The following is a 13,094-nucleotide window of genomic DNA, read 5'->3' as shown; positions in this document are numbered from 1 at the left end:
TTTTACCATTGTTATTAATTCCTTTCCCATACCCCTGCATATCAGGCTTTCCCAAACTTGTTTAACGTCGCACCAACAAGGTAAGTTTTATTGTGACAATGGGACAGGAAAAGGCTAGGAGTGGTAAGGAAGCGGCTGTAGCCTTAATTAAGGTGCATTTGGCTAGTGTGAAAACGGGAAATCACAGAAAAACATCTTCAGGGCTGCTGACAATGGGATTCAAACCCATTATCTCCTGAATGCAAGCTCACAGCTGCGCACCCATAACGCCACGGTTGACTCACTTGGTCCAAACGTTTATTTTGGGCATACTGTCGTAAGCCTTTTCCAAGTCGATAAGTTATCACCATATTTTCCTTATTCCCAGTTCTGTTTTATTTTCTGCCTCAAAGTGAAAAGAGTTTCCGTTGTAATAGTCTTTCCTCTTCCTCTCTAATTCTTGTTTCCAATATTCCTTCCATTATTTTGGCAACATGTCAGATGATTCTGAATCCTTAGTAGTTACTGTACATGTTCTCGTCTCCTTTCTTGAATATTGGTATTATAACTCCCTTTTTCCAGTCTTCAGGAACTTGTTTCTTTCTCCATACATTCTTTAGTGGTCTGTGCGTCCACCCCAGTCCTACTGGTCGTGCAGCCTTGATCATTTTTGTGGCTACTTCATCTATCCCCCAGGTTTCCCCGTCTTTGTCTATTAACTGCCCAGCTTTTAGGAGAGCTTAATGTGTTAGCGGATTTACTGACCCAGTAAAGAACTTGTTTTCAGGACAATATTCTATCACTCTGGTATCTCTTAAGACTAAAAGTAATTGAAAGTATGAAGAACACACATAATTTTTATTATCACTGTGACTATTTAAGAAAGACTAAAATATATTTTTCCTTTCATAGTATATGGACGTGCCACAGGGAAGGATTGTTTTTGAAGTGACTTTGGAAGGTTCAGCCAAGAAATTGGTGACAGTACGGTCAGCGTTACTGTTGTGCAACAGACTCCAAGAACCAGTGGAGTTGAAGTTAGAGAATACTTCATCATTAACAGGAGGTAATATTATATTTATACAGAAGAGATAATTTGTACATTTACTTCCATTTCATGTTTTACCTTTTGGGGTCATTTAAAGGAAAGTAATTCAAAGGACACTTTACATCCTAACACAAAAAAGTGATCGATTGAAAATTTATATGTCCTAGGTTACAATCACAAACAAAAGGAGGAGGGCATTATCATAGGAATGTCTTAGCTAGTTAATACATGGAGGTTTATCTTCAAATTAGCAATAAAAGTGTGCTCTTACATTATTATACAATGAGTTTGAAAATGATAAAAACTCATTACAAATTGCCCTAAATGCTGCTTGTCGTTTGTTGACATAATACAACTGGGCAAATTTACTGACATGCTACTGTGTATTGGATGGAAGTACGGTACTGTATTTACTGGCATAATTCTCGCACTTTCCTCTTCAAATATTATTACCAAAAACTCATGTATAGAAATTGCTCCAGTTGATCGATTGGGGAATATTTTGTAGGGTAACTTAATATCCATACAGCTTGGGTTATTGCATAAATTTAAGTGTGGTATTGCATGATGTTTTAAATTTAATCCATGATATTTTTAACAATAATAATGCACAGTATTTCACTTATATTGATTCGTAAAGCCCATAAAGTATGAGGTAGTGAACTGTGTGCACACCTCCGATGCTGGCCTGTCATAATGTTGAGCGGATTGATCAGGTAAAGATACCTGGAACAAAAGACAACAGAATCACTCAGCATTTATTCACATTAAGTAACCAGTATTGGCAAATTAAAATATTGTAATATTAAAATCTCATACATGACTTACCACATCTGTTCATCACTGCTATTGGAATTGGGAGAACTGCTGTCTGCCTGAATCTACACCTTTCCATACATAGTCATCTTCACTTCCATTAAGTGTGTTTGTAATTCCTGTTTTCTTAAAACTTTTAGAAAGAATGTCTGACAAAATAATGTTCCATATGCCAGGCTGAGTGGCTCAGATGGTTGAGGTGCTGGCCTTCTGATCCCAACTTGGCGTGTTCAATCCTGGCTCAGTACGGTGGAATTTGAAGGTGCTCAAATATGTCGGCCTCATGTCGGTAGATTTACTGACATGTAAAAGAACTCCTGCGGGACTAAATTCCGGCACCTCGGCATCTCTGAAAACCGTAAAAGTAGTTAGTGGGACGTAAAGCCAATAACATTATTATTATTAATGTTCCATGCACACAAAATCCAGACACTCAGTGGTTTGATTCTGAGGCATGTCAAAATTTGCTGGGATCAGGTTGGTGTTGCCTAATGTGGGAAAACAAGTACGTCTTCTCTTTTCTCTTCCTAATAACGTATCGATGAAGTTTTTAATTTTTTCTTTGTAGTCTTCTGACATTCTTTGGCACAATGACGTTCAGCATCTGAGCGAGAGGTTACATAAATACAGTTGTCCAGCCCCAGCTCACTTTGAGAAATTGATGCCGTACTTTGTATCTATCACATGTGTTTTAAATTGTATCATTTCATGGGTAAATACATATTTTTCGCTACATAGAGCCTGAATGTATTCCAATCTGGAAACTGTATGCTGTTTGGATTTTGGAAAGCTTTACATGATTTTTCTTTTCTTGAAGTTCATTCATTTGCTTACATCATTATCGTAGATTAAATTAAGACCTGCTGGTCTGTTACCATGTTCCTTAGCATACTGTACTATGAAGAGTTTAAATTCAGCCGTATTTCTGTAATACTTGCCAATCGTACATCATTTCAGTTTGCTTCTATGTGCTTCTAGTTTAGTTTAGCAATGTTTTATTTTACCTGGCAAGATTAAGGCGTACAGGCCTTCTCTTCCATCTAACCAGGAACTGAAATATACATATATTGCATTGTATTACTTACAATAACTAGATCTAATACAAATTAAATTAATAATAATACAAGAATGGTGAGATTACATTAAGATGAAATGAATTAAGATTAAATTAATAAATTAAGATTAAATTAAGATTAAATAAATCAGATATAAAAAGGGATAAATTCTGAAAACTAATATCCTACATGTAAAAAAAAAAAAAAAAAAAAAGAAGGCAGTACATAAAATTCTACTCAAACACAGCAGCTAATTAGCCCAGAAAACATTGCTAATTTCAAGACTACAAGTCAGCATGCTTATGCCATGCAGGAGAACAGGAAGAGGAGTAGGAGGCCAAAGGCACCCTTACACAAAGCATTGCACTGGTTCTGGTGACCTTGAGGTTACTCTTTAACAGAGGATCCTAGAAGGGGCAGAAATAAACATGATTTCAAGGTTTAGAGGAGTGGAGATTCATAACTGCAACTGATATTATTGTCGAATGGGACGTGTGAAATAACACCGGGAATACTTATACTTTTTCTCCTATTTCGTTTCTCGAGAAATTGGGGTGCGTGAAGTAAACTTTGGCAAGGATTATGCCAGTAAATATGGTATATTAAATAGTATGACTTACATGTCTTACTTGACTTATTTACTACAGCTACTGCCAGAACATAGGGCATCCACGAAGCTGCACCATCTCATTCTTATTGTTTGTCATCTTCCTCATCCCCAGCTATGCTTCGTAAATGTTTCTTTAATAATTGAATTTAAGGTGTGCAAGTTATTGGCCCACAGCACCCGAGGTTGCTGGTGGGCCTGCCACCTAAGCCCCCAAGTAGGCTAGTTTTGTGTTAGGGTTTTTCCCTTAGTCTTTGAGGATATATGCAGCCACCACTTCTCCAGTTTCCTGAAAAAATTGTAAGTCGCAGAATGACAAAAGTAGATTATTTGTTACATGTTGGAGTATTTCCTACCTAAATACGTAAATATAATTCTTAACATATATCACAGTTATCAACCCACAGCACCCGATCTTTGTGGCCAATTCTCTTGACGTGCAGTCTGCCTGACAAAGATTCAAGAGTTTTTGCAGAACAAAGGGTTTCATGACTTGAAAATGTTCCATTCCATGCGTAACTGCAGTGAAAGAGAATCTAACCAATGCTCCCTGTGAACGTTGAGTATTTCATTGTGGAGGAAACACAATTCATTAGTGTGATGATGACTATGATGATGATGATGTTTTATTCTTCCTAGCGTTTTTCCCGTGTAATTGTAGGGTCCACTTTTCTGCATTTTGCTTTCCATCGCTTCTGATCCTTGGCGTCAACTGGAGGAAGGCCCACCAAACACATGACCTTCCGTAGTTTGTCAACCCATTTCTTCCTTGCCCATTCCCTTGGTCGATGGCTGTCGGGGTTCAAATCTAGTGCCATCTTCGCAAATAACGTACTACTGCTGTGCAGTATGTGACCATACCAACTTAGACAAGTTTCCCACATTTTGTCAGTAATTAGAGCCACTGCAAATGCTGCTCTGACATCCTGATTCCTTATATAGTCCACTTTACTGGGTCTTTTTTTTTTTTTTTTTTGCTAGGGGCTTTACGTCGTACCGACACAGATAGGTCTTATGTCGACGATGGGATAGGAAAGGCCTAGGAGTTGGAAGGAAGCGGCCGTGGCCTGAATTAAGGTACAGCCCCAGCATTTGCCTGGTGTGAAAATGGGAAACCACGGAAAACCATCTTCAGGGCTGCCGATAGTGGGATTTGAACCTACTATCTCCCGGATGCAAGCTCACAGCCGCGCGCCTCTACGCGCACGGCCAACTCGCCCGGTTTTACTGGGTCTCAGAGGCCATCAAAGCACCCTCACTTCCATGACGTGGGGATATTATATTGTTCATGCCTATTTATGACTGGCCAGCATTCCGCCCCATATAGTGCTACGGGACGAACGACTGTTCTATAAATCTTTGATTTTAAATACAGCAGGATCTGCCGGTTGGAAAGGACTCCAGTAACTTGGCGCCACTTCATCCAGGCTGCATTTATTCTATTCCTTGCATCTGGCAGTGTATCACAATCTGAAGCAATGACTGATCCCAAATATTTAAACCGATTTATTAGGAAGATCAATGTCAATGTTGATGGACCCGTTCCAGTTATTCTGTTTTCCTGACGTTAAATCGCAGTCCGCATTTATCCAAGTGACTTTTCCAGTGTTCGACTAGCTGTTATAGTTCTTAACCAAGATTTGCAGGAGACCACAAAATCAGCAGCATAAATCAAAGTCCAAATATGTGATGTATGCAATTCTGCAGTGATGGTGTCAAGACATAAGATGAATAAAAGCCGAGATATAACCGATCCCTGGTGCATGCCAACATAGATATTAAATGGTGCTGATATTCCTGAGCCTATCAGACATAATTGGTGACATTCTGGTATAAGAGCTGGCTCCATCAAACGTAAACTTCTGGTACATAATCCAACTGAGTGCATACCAAATAAGATCATGTTGCACTTTTTCAAATGCCTTTCCAGGTTTCAGGAATGCCATGTAGAATGGATTCCGTTTCTCTTGGTGGCGTTCCATTAAGAGGCGTGCAGCATGTATGGCACATTGCTTCAGAGTGACATCAACAATATTGTGAAGGCGTGCGTCCAGGACATGTTCGAAAATCTTCATTGTGTGGCAAAGGAAGTGGATTGATCTACAACTGCAGCAGTCGCTGATATTACCTTTCCATATTGGAACTGTAATGCTGATAAACCAGATGGGAGGGGTTTCATTTTCATCAGTGATTTTGTTCAATAGATCTGCTAGAAACTGAGCTACTTTAGGCTCAAGCAACTTCCATACTTCAGCTGGAAGGTGTTCTGGTCCGGTCACCTTTCCATTTTTCATTTTGTTGATAACTGTGGCAACTTATTCAACAATGATAACTGAAGCTCGTTCAAGCACAGGTTCCACCGTTGGTATTGGTGGATGCGTAAATTCTTCATTACATAATAGTCTCAAAATGTCTCTTCTGATGGTTTAGGTTTTCAGCTGGGCTTCACAGTAGTTTCTGGTTTTCATCCTTTATGGTTATGATGTGCCTAATATCCTGTGCAGAGTGATGGCAGTGCTTTTTTTGCTGATCAATCTCTTTAGCACCCTCTGGTGTGTCCAGCTGATCATAGACAGCCTTGTAGGGGTCCTCTTTTGCCTTTGTCACTTCTGTTTTTGCCATCGACTTCATCTGTCTACTTCTGACGATCCTCATCGAGTCCCAACTTAAGTCAGGTCTTGCAGGCTAACTTCTTTGCGTTAGTAGCATCTTGCAGATGTTCGCTTCACCACCAAACCACCTCCTTGAAGAAACAACAACCAGGTTTTGTTGTGCCCACAATGGTTGGTGCACATGTTTTTAAAATCTTCTTGGCCGTTGCCCAAACCTCAGCAGCATTTTGACCATGTTGTAGATCATCTAAATCACCAGTGGAGGTTTTCAACTTTGCACGGTACTGGTTGAATTTCCACCACTTAATTCACTCGTCCATAAGTCTTGAGAGCTTTTTTGTGAACATATAGGTGAATCCTGAAGCTTAGGAGGAGTAGATGATGTTGGGGTGTAGGGATATCTGACGGGATAACTTTCGTGTCATTGACCGACTTCAGATTACGTCTTCTCACCCAGTAATCAATCTGTGTATCATCGCTGCTGTAGGTGATTTGATGCAAGGGGCGCTTCTTGAAAAATATATTTGTCAGGCATAAATCATACGCTTCGGCACACTCTAAGATTTGGTTTTCGTCCTAATTCTTCAAAGCCCTGGCCACCATGCATTCTATCATAACCGTCTCGACTTTGTCCGGCGTGCCCATTGAGATCACCACCTACGAATAAGAGCTCATTCTTATCGAGGGATTGCAGATAATTTTCTAGGCTAACCCAAAATTCCTCTTTTTCATTATTGGCACATACAGTTTTTGGAGAGTACTTAGGAGACCACCCAGGACATTTTTTCCAGTATTGATGTTAACAGACATAGGTCGGTTAGATAAGCGGATGACTTCAGTGACACTATCTCTGAGCTCCGAACTCACAACAATGGCCATGCCATTTCGATTGGTTGTCTTTCCATTTTAGAAGAACTTTTATCCTTCTCCAATTTCTTTAGCTTTTGAGCTGGTCCACTTGGATTCTTGGATGCAGGCAATGTCCATGGGATGGTCCTTCAGGACATCAGATAGTTCATGACTGCGATTTGTAAGAGTACCAGTGTGGATGGTGGCCAATCAAATTTGCGCTTCCTTAGCCCACACCACCCTTGAGTGGGTAGCCTTCACTCATTTCTCACACCAGTTGGGCAATGATGATGATGATGATGATGATGATGATGGTGATGATGATGTGCAATTATGATTATATTATTTATTTTATTTTTTAAATTGTTTTTGTGGTTGTTCTTGGTTATTCAAAAAGCCGTAACATAAAAGAAAAGTGAAGTTGCTTTTATGATGCTGAACACACAGTGTATTGGTACTAGAGCACTGGGGCTGTACCTTAATTAAGGCCATGGCCGTTTCCTTTCCACTTCTAGTTCTTTCCTCTCCCATCGTTGCCATAAGACCTATCTGTGTCGGTGTGACATAGAACAAATGCAAAAAAATTAATAATAATTTGCTTACACTACATAAGGTTCAAGGGTCCTCAAGATATTTGATCCTCAGTCTGACATGAAACAGATGTGTAAGTTCAGGCTCTACTCCCAGTTCGATGAGCTTGTTTTTGATTTCCTCTCTGATATTTTCTCTAGTTTCTTCTCTTGTCTTGGAAAACAGATGTCGCTAAGACAAGGCTTTTTGTTGTCCATTTTGAATGAACCTAATTAGCATCTTCACATTTATTTCAGCGGCCTTTGTTTGTGTTACGTGAGGTGGTTTTAGAAGGGGACTCTTTACTCTTTACTCTTCCATACTGTGCACCAATATTTACTACTTTTTTGGACATATCACGAAAACCGTCACCCGACACGACACTAAAAGGACAGAGATCAGAAGTGCACATTTTTACACATTTCTGTGTAAGCAGTTTTTAACAGCTTGTGATACAGTACTCTGTGTTCTGTCAACATGTACTTTACAGATACTCTGCAGACGTATGACCTCAATGCTAATGTTATTGAATTTACGTCCCTCTAAAGTTTGACCTCAGATGTGGTGTTGTAGCCTTATATATTCTCAGTGAAGTACATTTTTTACAGGATACAAAGTCTATCTGGTTACCATCATGATTAATTGCAATGGAAAACTTTTCCCACACATCACTTTTGAAGCCTACTGGCTTCCTTAAACACTATTCCTGGCTTACAAGTTTATCCTTCACTACCTCTTTAGTTTCATGTTCCATCTTGACTAAGCAACTATCACCACGAGTGTAGCTTGCTCGTCACGAGCATCACTCACTTCTAGCCCACTGGCGGGCGAAAAAGCCTTGCACAGTTACGTACTAGCCAACAAACTGACCCCTCGCTCACGCTCAAGCAAAACACAGCAATGCAGAGCTCTAATTGGTACAATTTTGTACAGTACATTATAACAGTGATCCTGATGTTCTGTTGTGGATCTATACTTACAGTGATCAAGTTTCTTTCATGGCCTGCAACATATCTTATTCTGATCATTTTATTCCCTTAAATGGTGGCTATATTTTCAGGAATCTTGATATTTTGAAGCACCATGTGTGATATCTACTTGATTGGATGTGTTCAGTTAATACATTTTAAATGCACCTTGTACTCTATGTATTGTCAAAAGTCTCTATCAAAGAATTCCATAGTTATAAAACATATTACTGCCTGTTTGATGAGCTATAATATCGCTTTCAGTCAGTCAGACATCATCTATCTGTATTTAGCATTGTCACCCAAGTCTAGTCTTTTCTTAAAAGATTTCAAAGAACTTGGAAATTTATTGAATGAACATTTCCATTGATAAATTACTCCTTTCCCTAATTCCTCTTCCTATAAATGAATATTTGCCCCAGTTTGCCCTCTTGAATTCCAACTTTATCATCATCCTACCTTTAAAAGCTCCACTCAAGCTTATTTGTCTACTAATGTCATTCCATGCCATCTCTCCACTCACAGCTCAGAAAATACCACTTAGTAAAGCTGCTCGTCTTCTTACTCCCCAGTCTTCCCAGCTGTAAGTTTCCAGCATTTTCGTAACACTACTCTTTTGTCAGAAATCACCCAGAACAAATCATGCTGCTTTCCTTTGAATCTCTTCTAATTCTCTTATCAAGTAATCGTGGTATGGGTCTCAAACACTGGAACCGTACTCTAATTGGGGTCTTACCGGAGACTTACATGCCGTCTCCTTTACATCTTTACTACAACCCCTAAATGCTGTCTAAGCCATATGAAGAGATCTGTAACAGTTATTTACAACCTCATTAATGTGATTCCCCCAATGTTAACACACCTAGGTGTTTACAGTGATCCCCATGAGATACTGTCACCCCATCAACACAGTGAGTGTAGTAGCATGGCAAGAAACAAGTCAGAGCGAGGCTCAGTCGTGAACCAGCTATAGGGAGTTTCACCAAATATGATGACCTTGTCTTTCAAAAAAGGAATATTCATAAGATTTAAGCCATGAATATGGTGGTCATGCAGCGCTGATCTTTGCCATACTGTAACCGGCTATTCAGTGATTACACGATTCACAGTTAAGAAAGAGGAAAATAAATCAAATTGCATGGCACTGAAAACATTAACATACAATAAACATCAGGTGAACTGCACTAAAACACACAAATGCATATCAGGTTTGGCAACGTGACGGCTATAGGGAACGAACGGGAGCGGGCCTGGACAAACCTACCAGGGCCATAGAGATACGAAGGTTGCGGGTTTCCAGAAAAATCAACGGTGATCTCTTGATTCAAGATATTATTTCCCGAAACAAACATTACAAGGTAAATTGTGAAACAAATTTCATCCATCCAAACAATCTAAAATACAAATTTGATGTGTAAGGACACAGAATCTTGAACTACTTTTCTTTAGTATTTAAAGTTTTTAGTTTGTTGAAGTTGGTAACATGTACATACATAACAACAAGTGTGTTATTCTTGTATGAGTATGATGAGTTGTTAATAGTGTCAATGCAAACATTAAAAGTAATAAATCATCTAAGGTGCACGTGTATAATATCTTGGACTACATCCAGACAATAATACCAAAAAGAGTGTTACAGAAGTACTTTGCCAAATGGTTTGCTATTAGGTCAAGAGGTTCAACTAGAGATATCTTTACATAATGCAACTACTACAATATAGTATTGAGGGTAAGTCGAAACACTGAATACACTTGCAATATTAAATGAAAATCAACATGTTTTCTAAGGCATCTGAGAAATTGTGTGGCGAGTCTGGGCAAGTAGGGCAAACTCCTATGTGAAAATACAGTACAAGCTAACATCAAAAGTGAATTAATGTGGAACTGAAATTGACAGTGCTTACCCCAAGGTAGCCCATCTCGGGAGCAAGGATTCGCCGATGTGCGTAAAAACGCTGGACTGACGAGAGATCGAAAGACCACGAAATCCTGCCTCGCTCCCTTAAAAAAGGAAGTCTGGCCTTGATGTGATTACCGAGTGACCAATCAGAGCACAGGAGCTTGCCTATCGCCACCCAGATCCGCCAATCATAACCCTTTATCCAGTCACGATGTTTTGACTATGTTCCAGAACATATACAGACACTAATCGCGAACTTTCCATCTTCTAGAATTAGTAAGGATATGCTTCTAGAATTGACAAGGGCCAATACACCCTGTTCTAAAAGTCTGCGTCACAACTCTTCTGGACTGTTCCAGCTATTACCGAACAATAATTTACAATCTAGTAGTTACTTAAGTAGATAAAGGGAATACAAATAAAATATACTACAATAATCTTTTACACCACACAGGTTAGGTAGCTAAATGGAATACGAATAAAATCTTCTACCACAACATTCCACATAATACAGTAAACATTCCTTAAAATGATTTACAAATAAAATATTTTACAACAACATTCCACATCATACGGAAAATATTTAAAAGAGATTCTACACAGGTCTCACATACGACAAAGGCTTCAGATTTCTTCTAGCAGGATAGCTTAATTTTGGAAGAAATTTCCATACGAGTTAAAGTTTGTAAATGTTCTGATGTGGATTTGGTTCCAATCTTATTCCGAGGCCAGAATTTCAGTCTCCCTCAGTCAACACACTGAAACTACCAGACACCAACACTGCTTGTAACATTTTCAAGTAAGGTCGTTCAATTTAACATTGAAGAAAGATTGTTTGCAAGAAGTATTAAACTGCTTTATTAAGTAATGTGTATATTTTGTCTTCAGTGTTATCTCAACAGTTCATAAAGGACATGTGTTCTTCCGTTTTAAATTACTAGACAGCAACGATGAACATTGTATTCCGTTACGAGACGTTATGGCTCAAGTTATATTTCAAATTTTAACATTGAAGATAACAAAAGCTTTTGCAAGAAGTGAGGCCAATTTTGTGTAAACAATGTGTATATTATATCTTTAGCGTATTCTCAAATAGTTCTTGAAAATCCATTGGGTTCTTCCATTTTTTCATTTTCTGAACCATGAGTTTTGTAATCAACCATGTGATTTTATGGCTGAAGAAGTCTCAAATAGAGACGAAACCTGTCCCAAAATATGTTTAATATGTTTTTATATTAAATAATTTTCACTTGTAAAGTGATGTGTATTGATTGGATGCACCATAAACATAACATTGTTCCTTAATTTTTTCATTTCCTTGTTATCTTGCACACTCTTGTTCATTGGACTTCCTTTGTCACTGTTCAGAACGTTGTGGGCTCCTGGGGAAAGTGTATCACAGCATCAGCCAATTAGACACTACTTCAATTAAGAGACAATCACTTGCTTTAGAAGGCATGTGCTAAGCATGTGGATGACAATGCCTGCTCATCAAGATTGTGGTATGGTAATCATTGCCTGAGTGCTCTTGGTATTAGCCTCTTGCAAGATACTGATGTCTGTGTGCCAGTCCTTTTTTGGACACAGCGTGTCTTCTGCAAGTTCAAGCCTTAAGATACACATATTATAACACTGGTGAAATGAAAAATAATACAAGAATGTCAGTGTGTTTGAGAGTTTATTCTGGTGACAATTTGATATGTACTATTATAATTACATGATTTTGAAATTCCATGATTCCTTTTGTAGATTCAGCCACGAAATGCTTACAAGTGCCGTCATCCAGTGTTCTGCCTATACCTTTATCGCATGTTTTGGCTCACATGTGGGTTCGTCCTTTGGATCAGGCCCACCCTAGCAGGCAGTGGTATCAATTCAGCAACAAGGCTGTGGAATGGAGCCATGTCACTCGACCTGGTGAAGTAGTCGAGGAACCACGTCTCTGTCATAGCAATCGCGATCGTCCTTACAGGTAAATAAAATTGTAACAAATGTCTGGTAATGAGATGTAATTTTTGTTTGACCTTGAGGTGAATGAGTATACTTTGGTAGCTAGGACTTTGCCATTTAAATAATTATTAATTTATACTGATGTAACTCATTTCTTAATGCTCATCTTCTTGCGACTTATCCCTTTTTATTGGTTTTTAAACTAGTACACAAAAACCTTGTTTATCCAGATAATCCAGAAAAACTAAAAAACAAATACAGTACAGCTATATAATACAGTATATTAACATAAGTTGTACATTAATACGTTTTTTCAATTGTACATACATACATACATACATACATACATTATCATTATAGACTGTTATGCCTTTCAGCGTTCAGTCTGCAAGCCTCTGAGAATTTACTAAACGTCGCCACAATCCTCGATTTGCAACTAGTGTTGTGGCCTCATTTAGTTCTATACCTCTTATCTTTAAATCGTTAGAAACAGAGTCTAACCATCGTCGTCTTGGTCTCCCTCTACTTCTCTTACCCTCCATAACAGAGTCCATTATTCTCCTAGGTAACCTATCCTCCTCCATTCGCCTCACATGACCCCACCACCGAAGCCGGTTTATGCGTACAGCTTCATCCATCGAGTTTATTCCTAAATTAGCCTTTATCTCCTCATTCCGAGTTCCCTCCTGCCATTGTTCCCACCTGTTTGTACCAGCAATAATTCTTGCTACTTTCATGTC

At 38.8% G+C, this 13,094-nt stretch overlaps 1 protein-coding gene across 1 annotated transcript in view; it reads left to right on the top strand.

Annotated features, from left to right (window-relative positions):
• The window catches only part of Vps13D (vacuolar protein sorting 13D), an 866,734-nt gene that overhangs the window by 607,552 nt on the left and 246,088 nt on the right, over positions 1-13,094 (top strand). The window contains 2 exon segments of the mRNA XM_068226303.1: positions 892-1,045; positions 12,154-12,376. Of these exon segments, the coding sequence (XP_068082404.1) occupies positions 892-1,045; positions 12,154-12,376 (377 nt within the window).

This window comes from Anabrus simplex, chromosome 2 (genome assembly GCF_040414725.1).
Source record: "Anabrus simplex isolate iqAnaSimp1 chromosome 2, ASM4041472v1, whole genome shotgun sequence".
NCBI classification, from domain to species: domain Eukaryota; kingdom Metazoa; phylum Arthropoda; class Insecta; order Orthoptera; family Tettigoniidae; genus Anabrus; species Anabrus simplex.
Note: the sequence above shows the minus strand (reverse complement) of the source record. Positions and strands in the feature narration are given on the sequence as shown.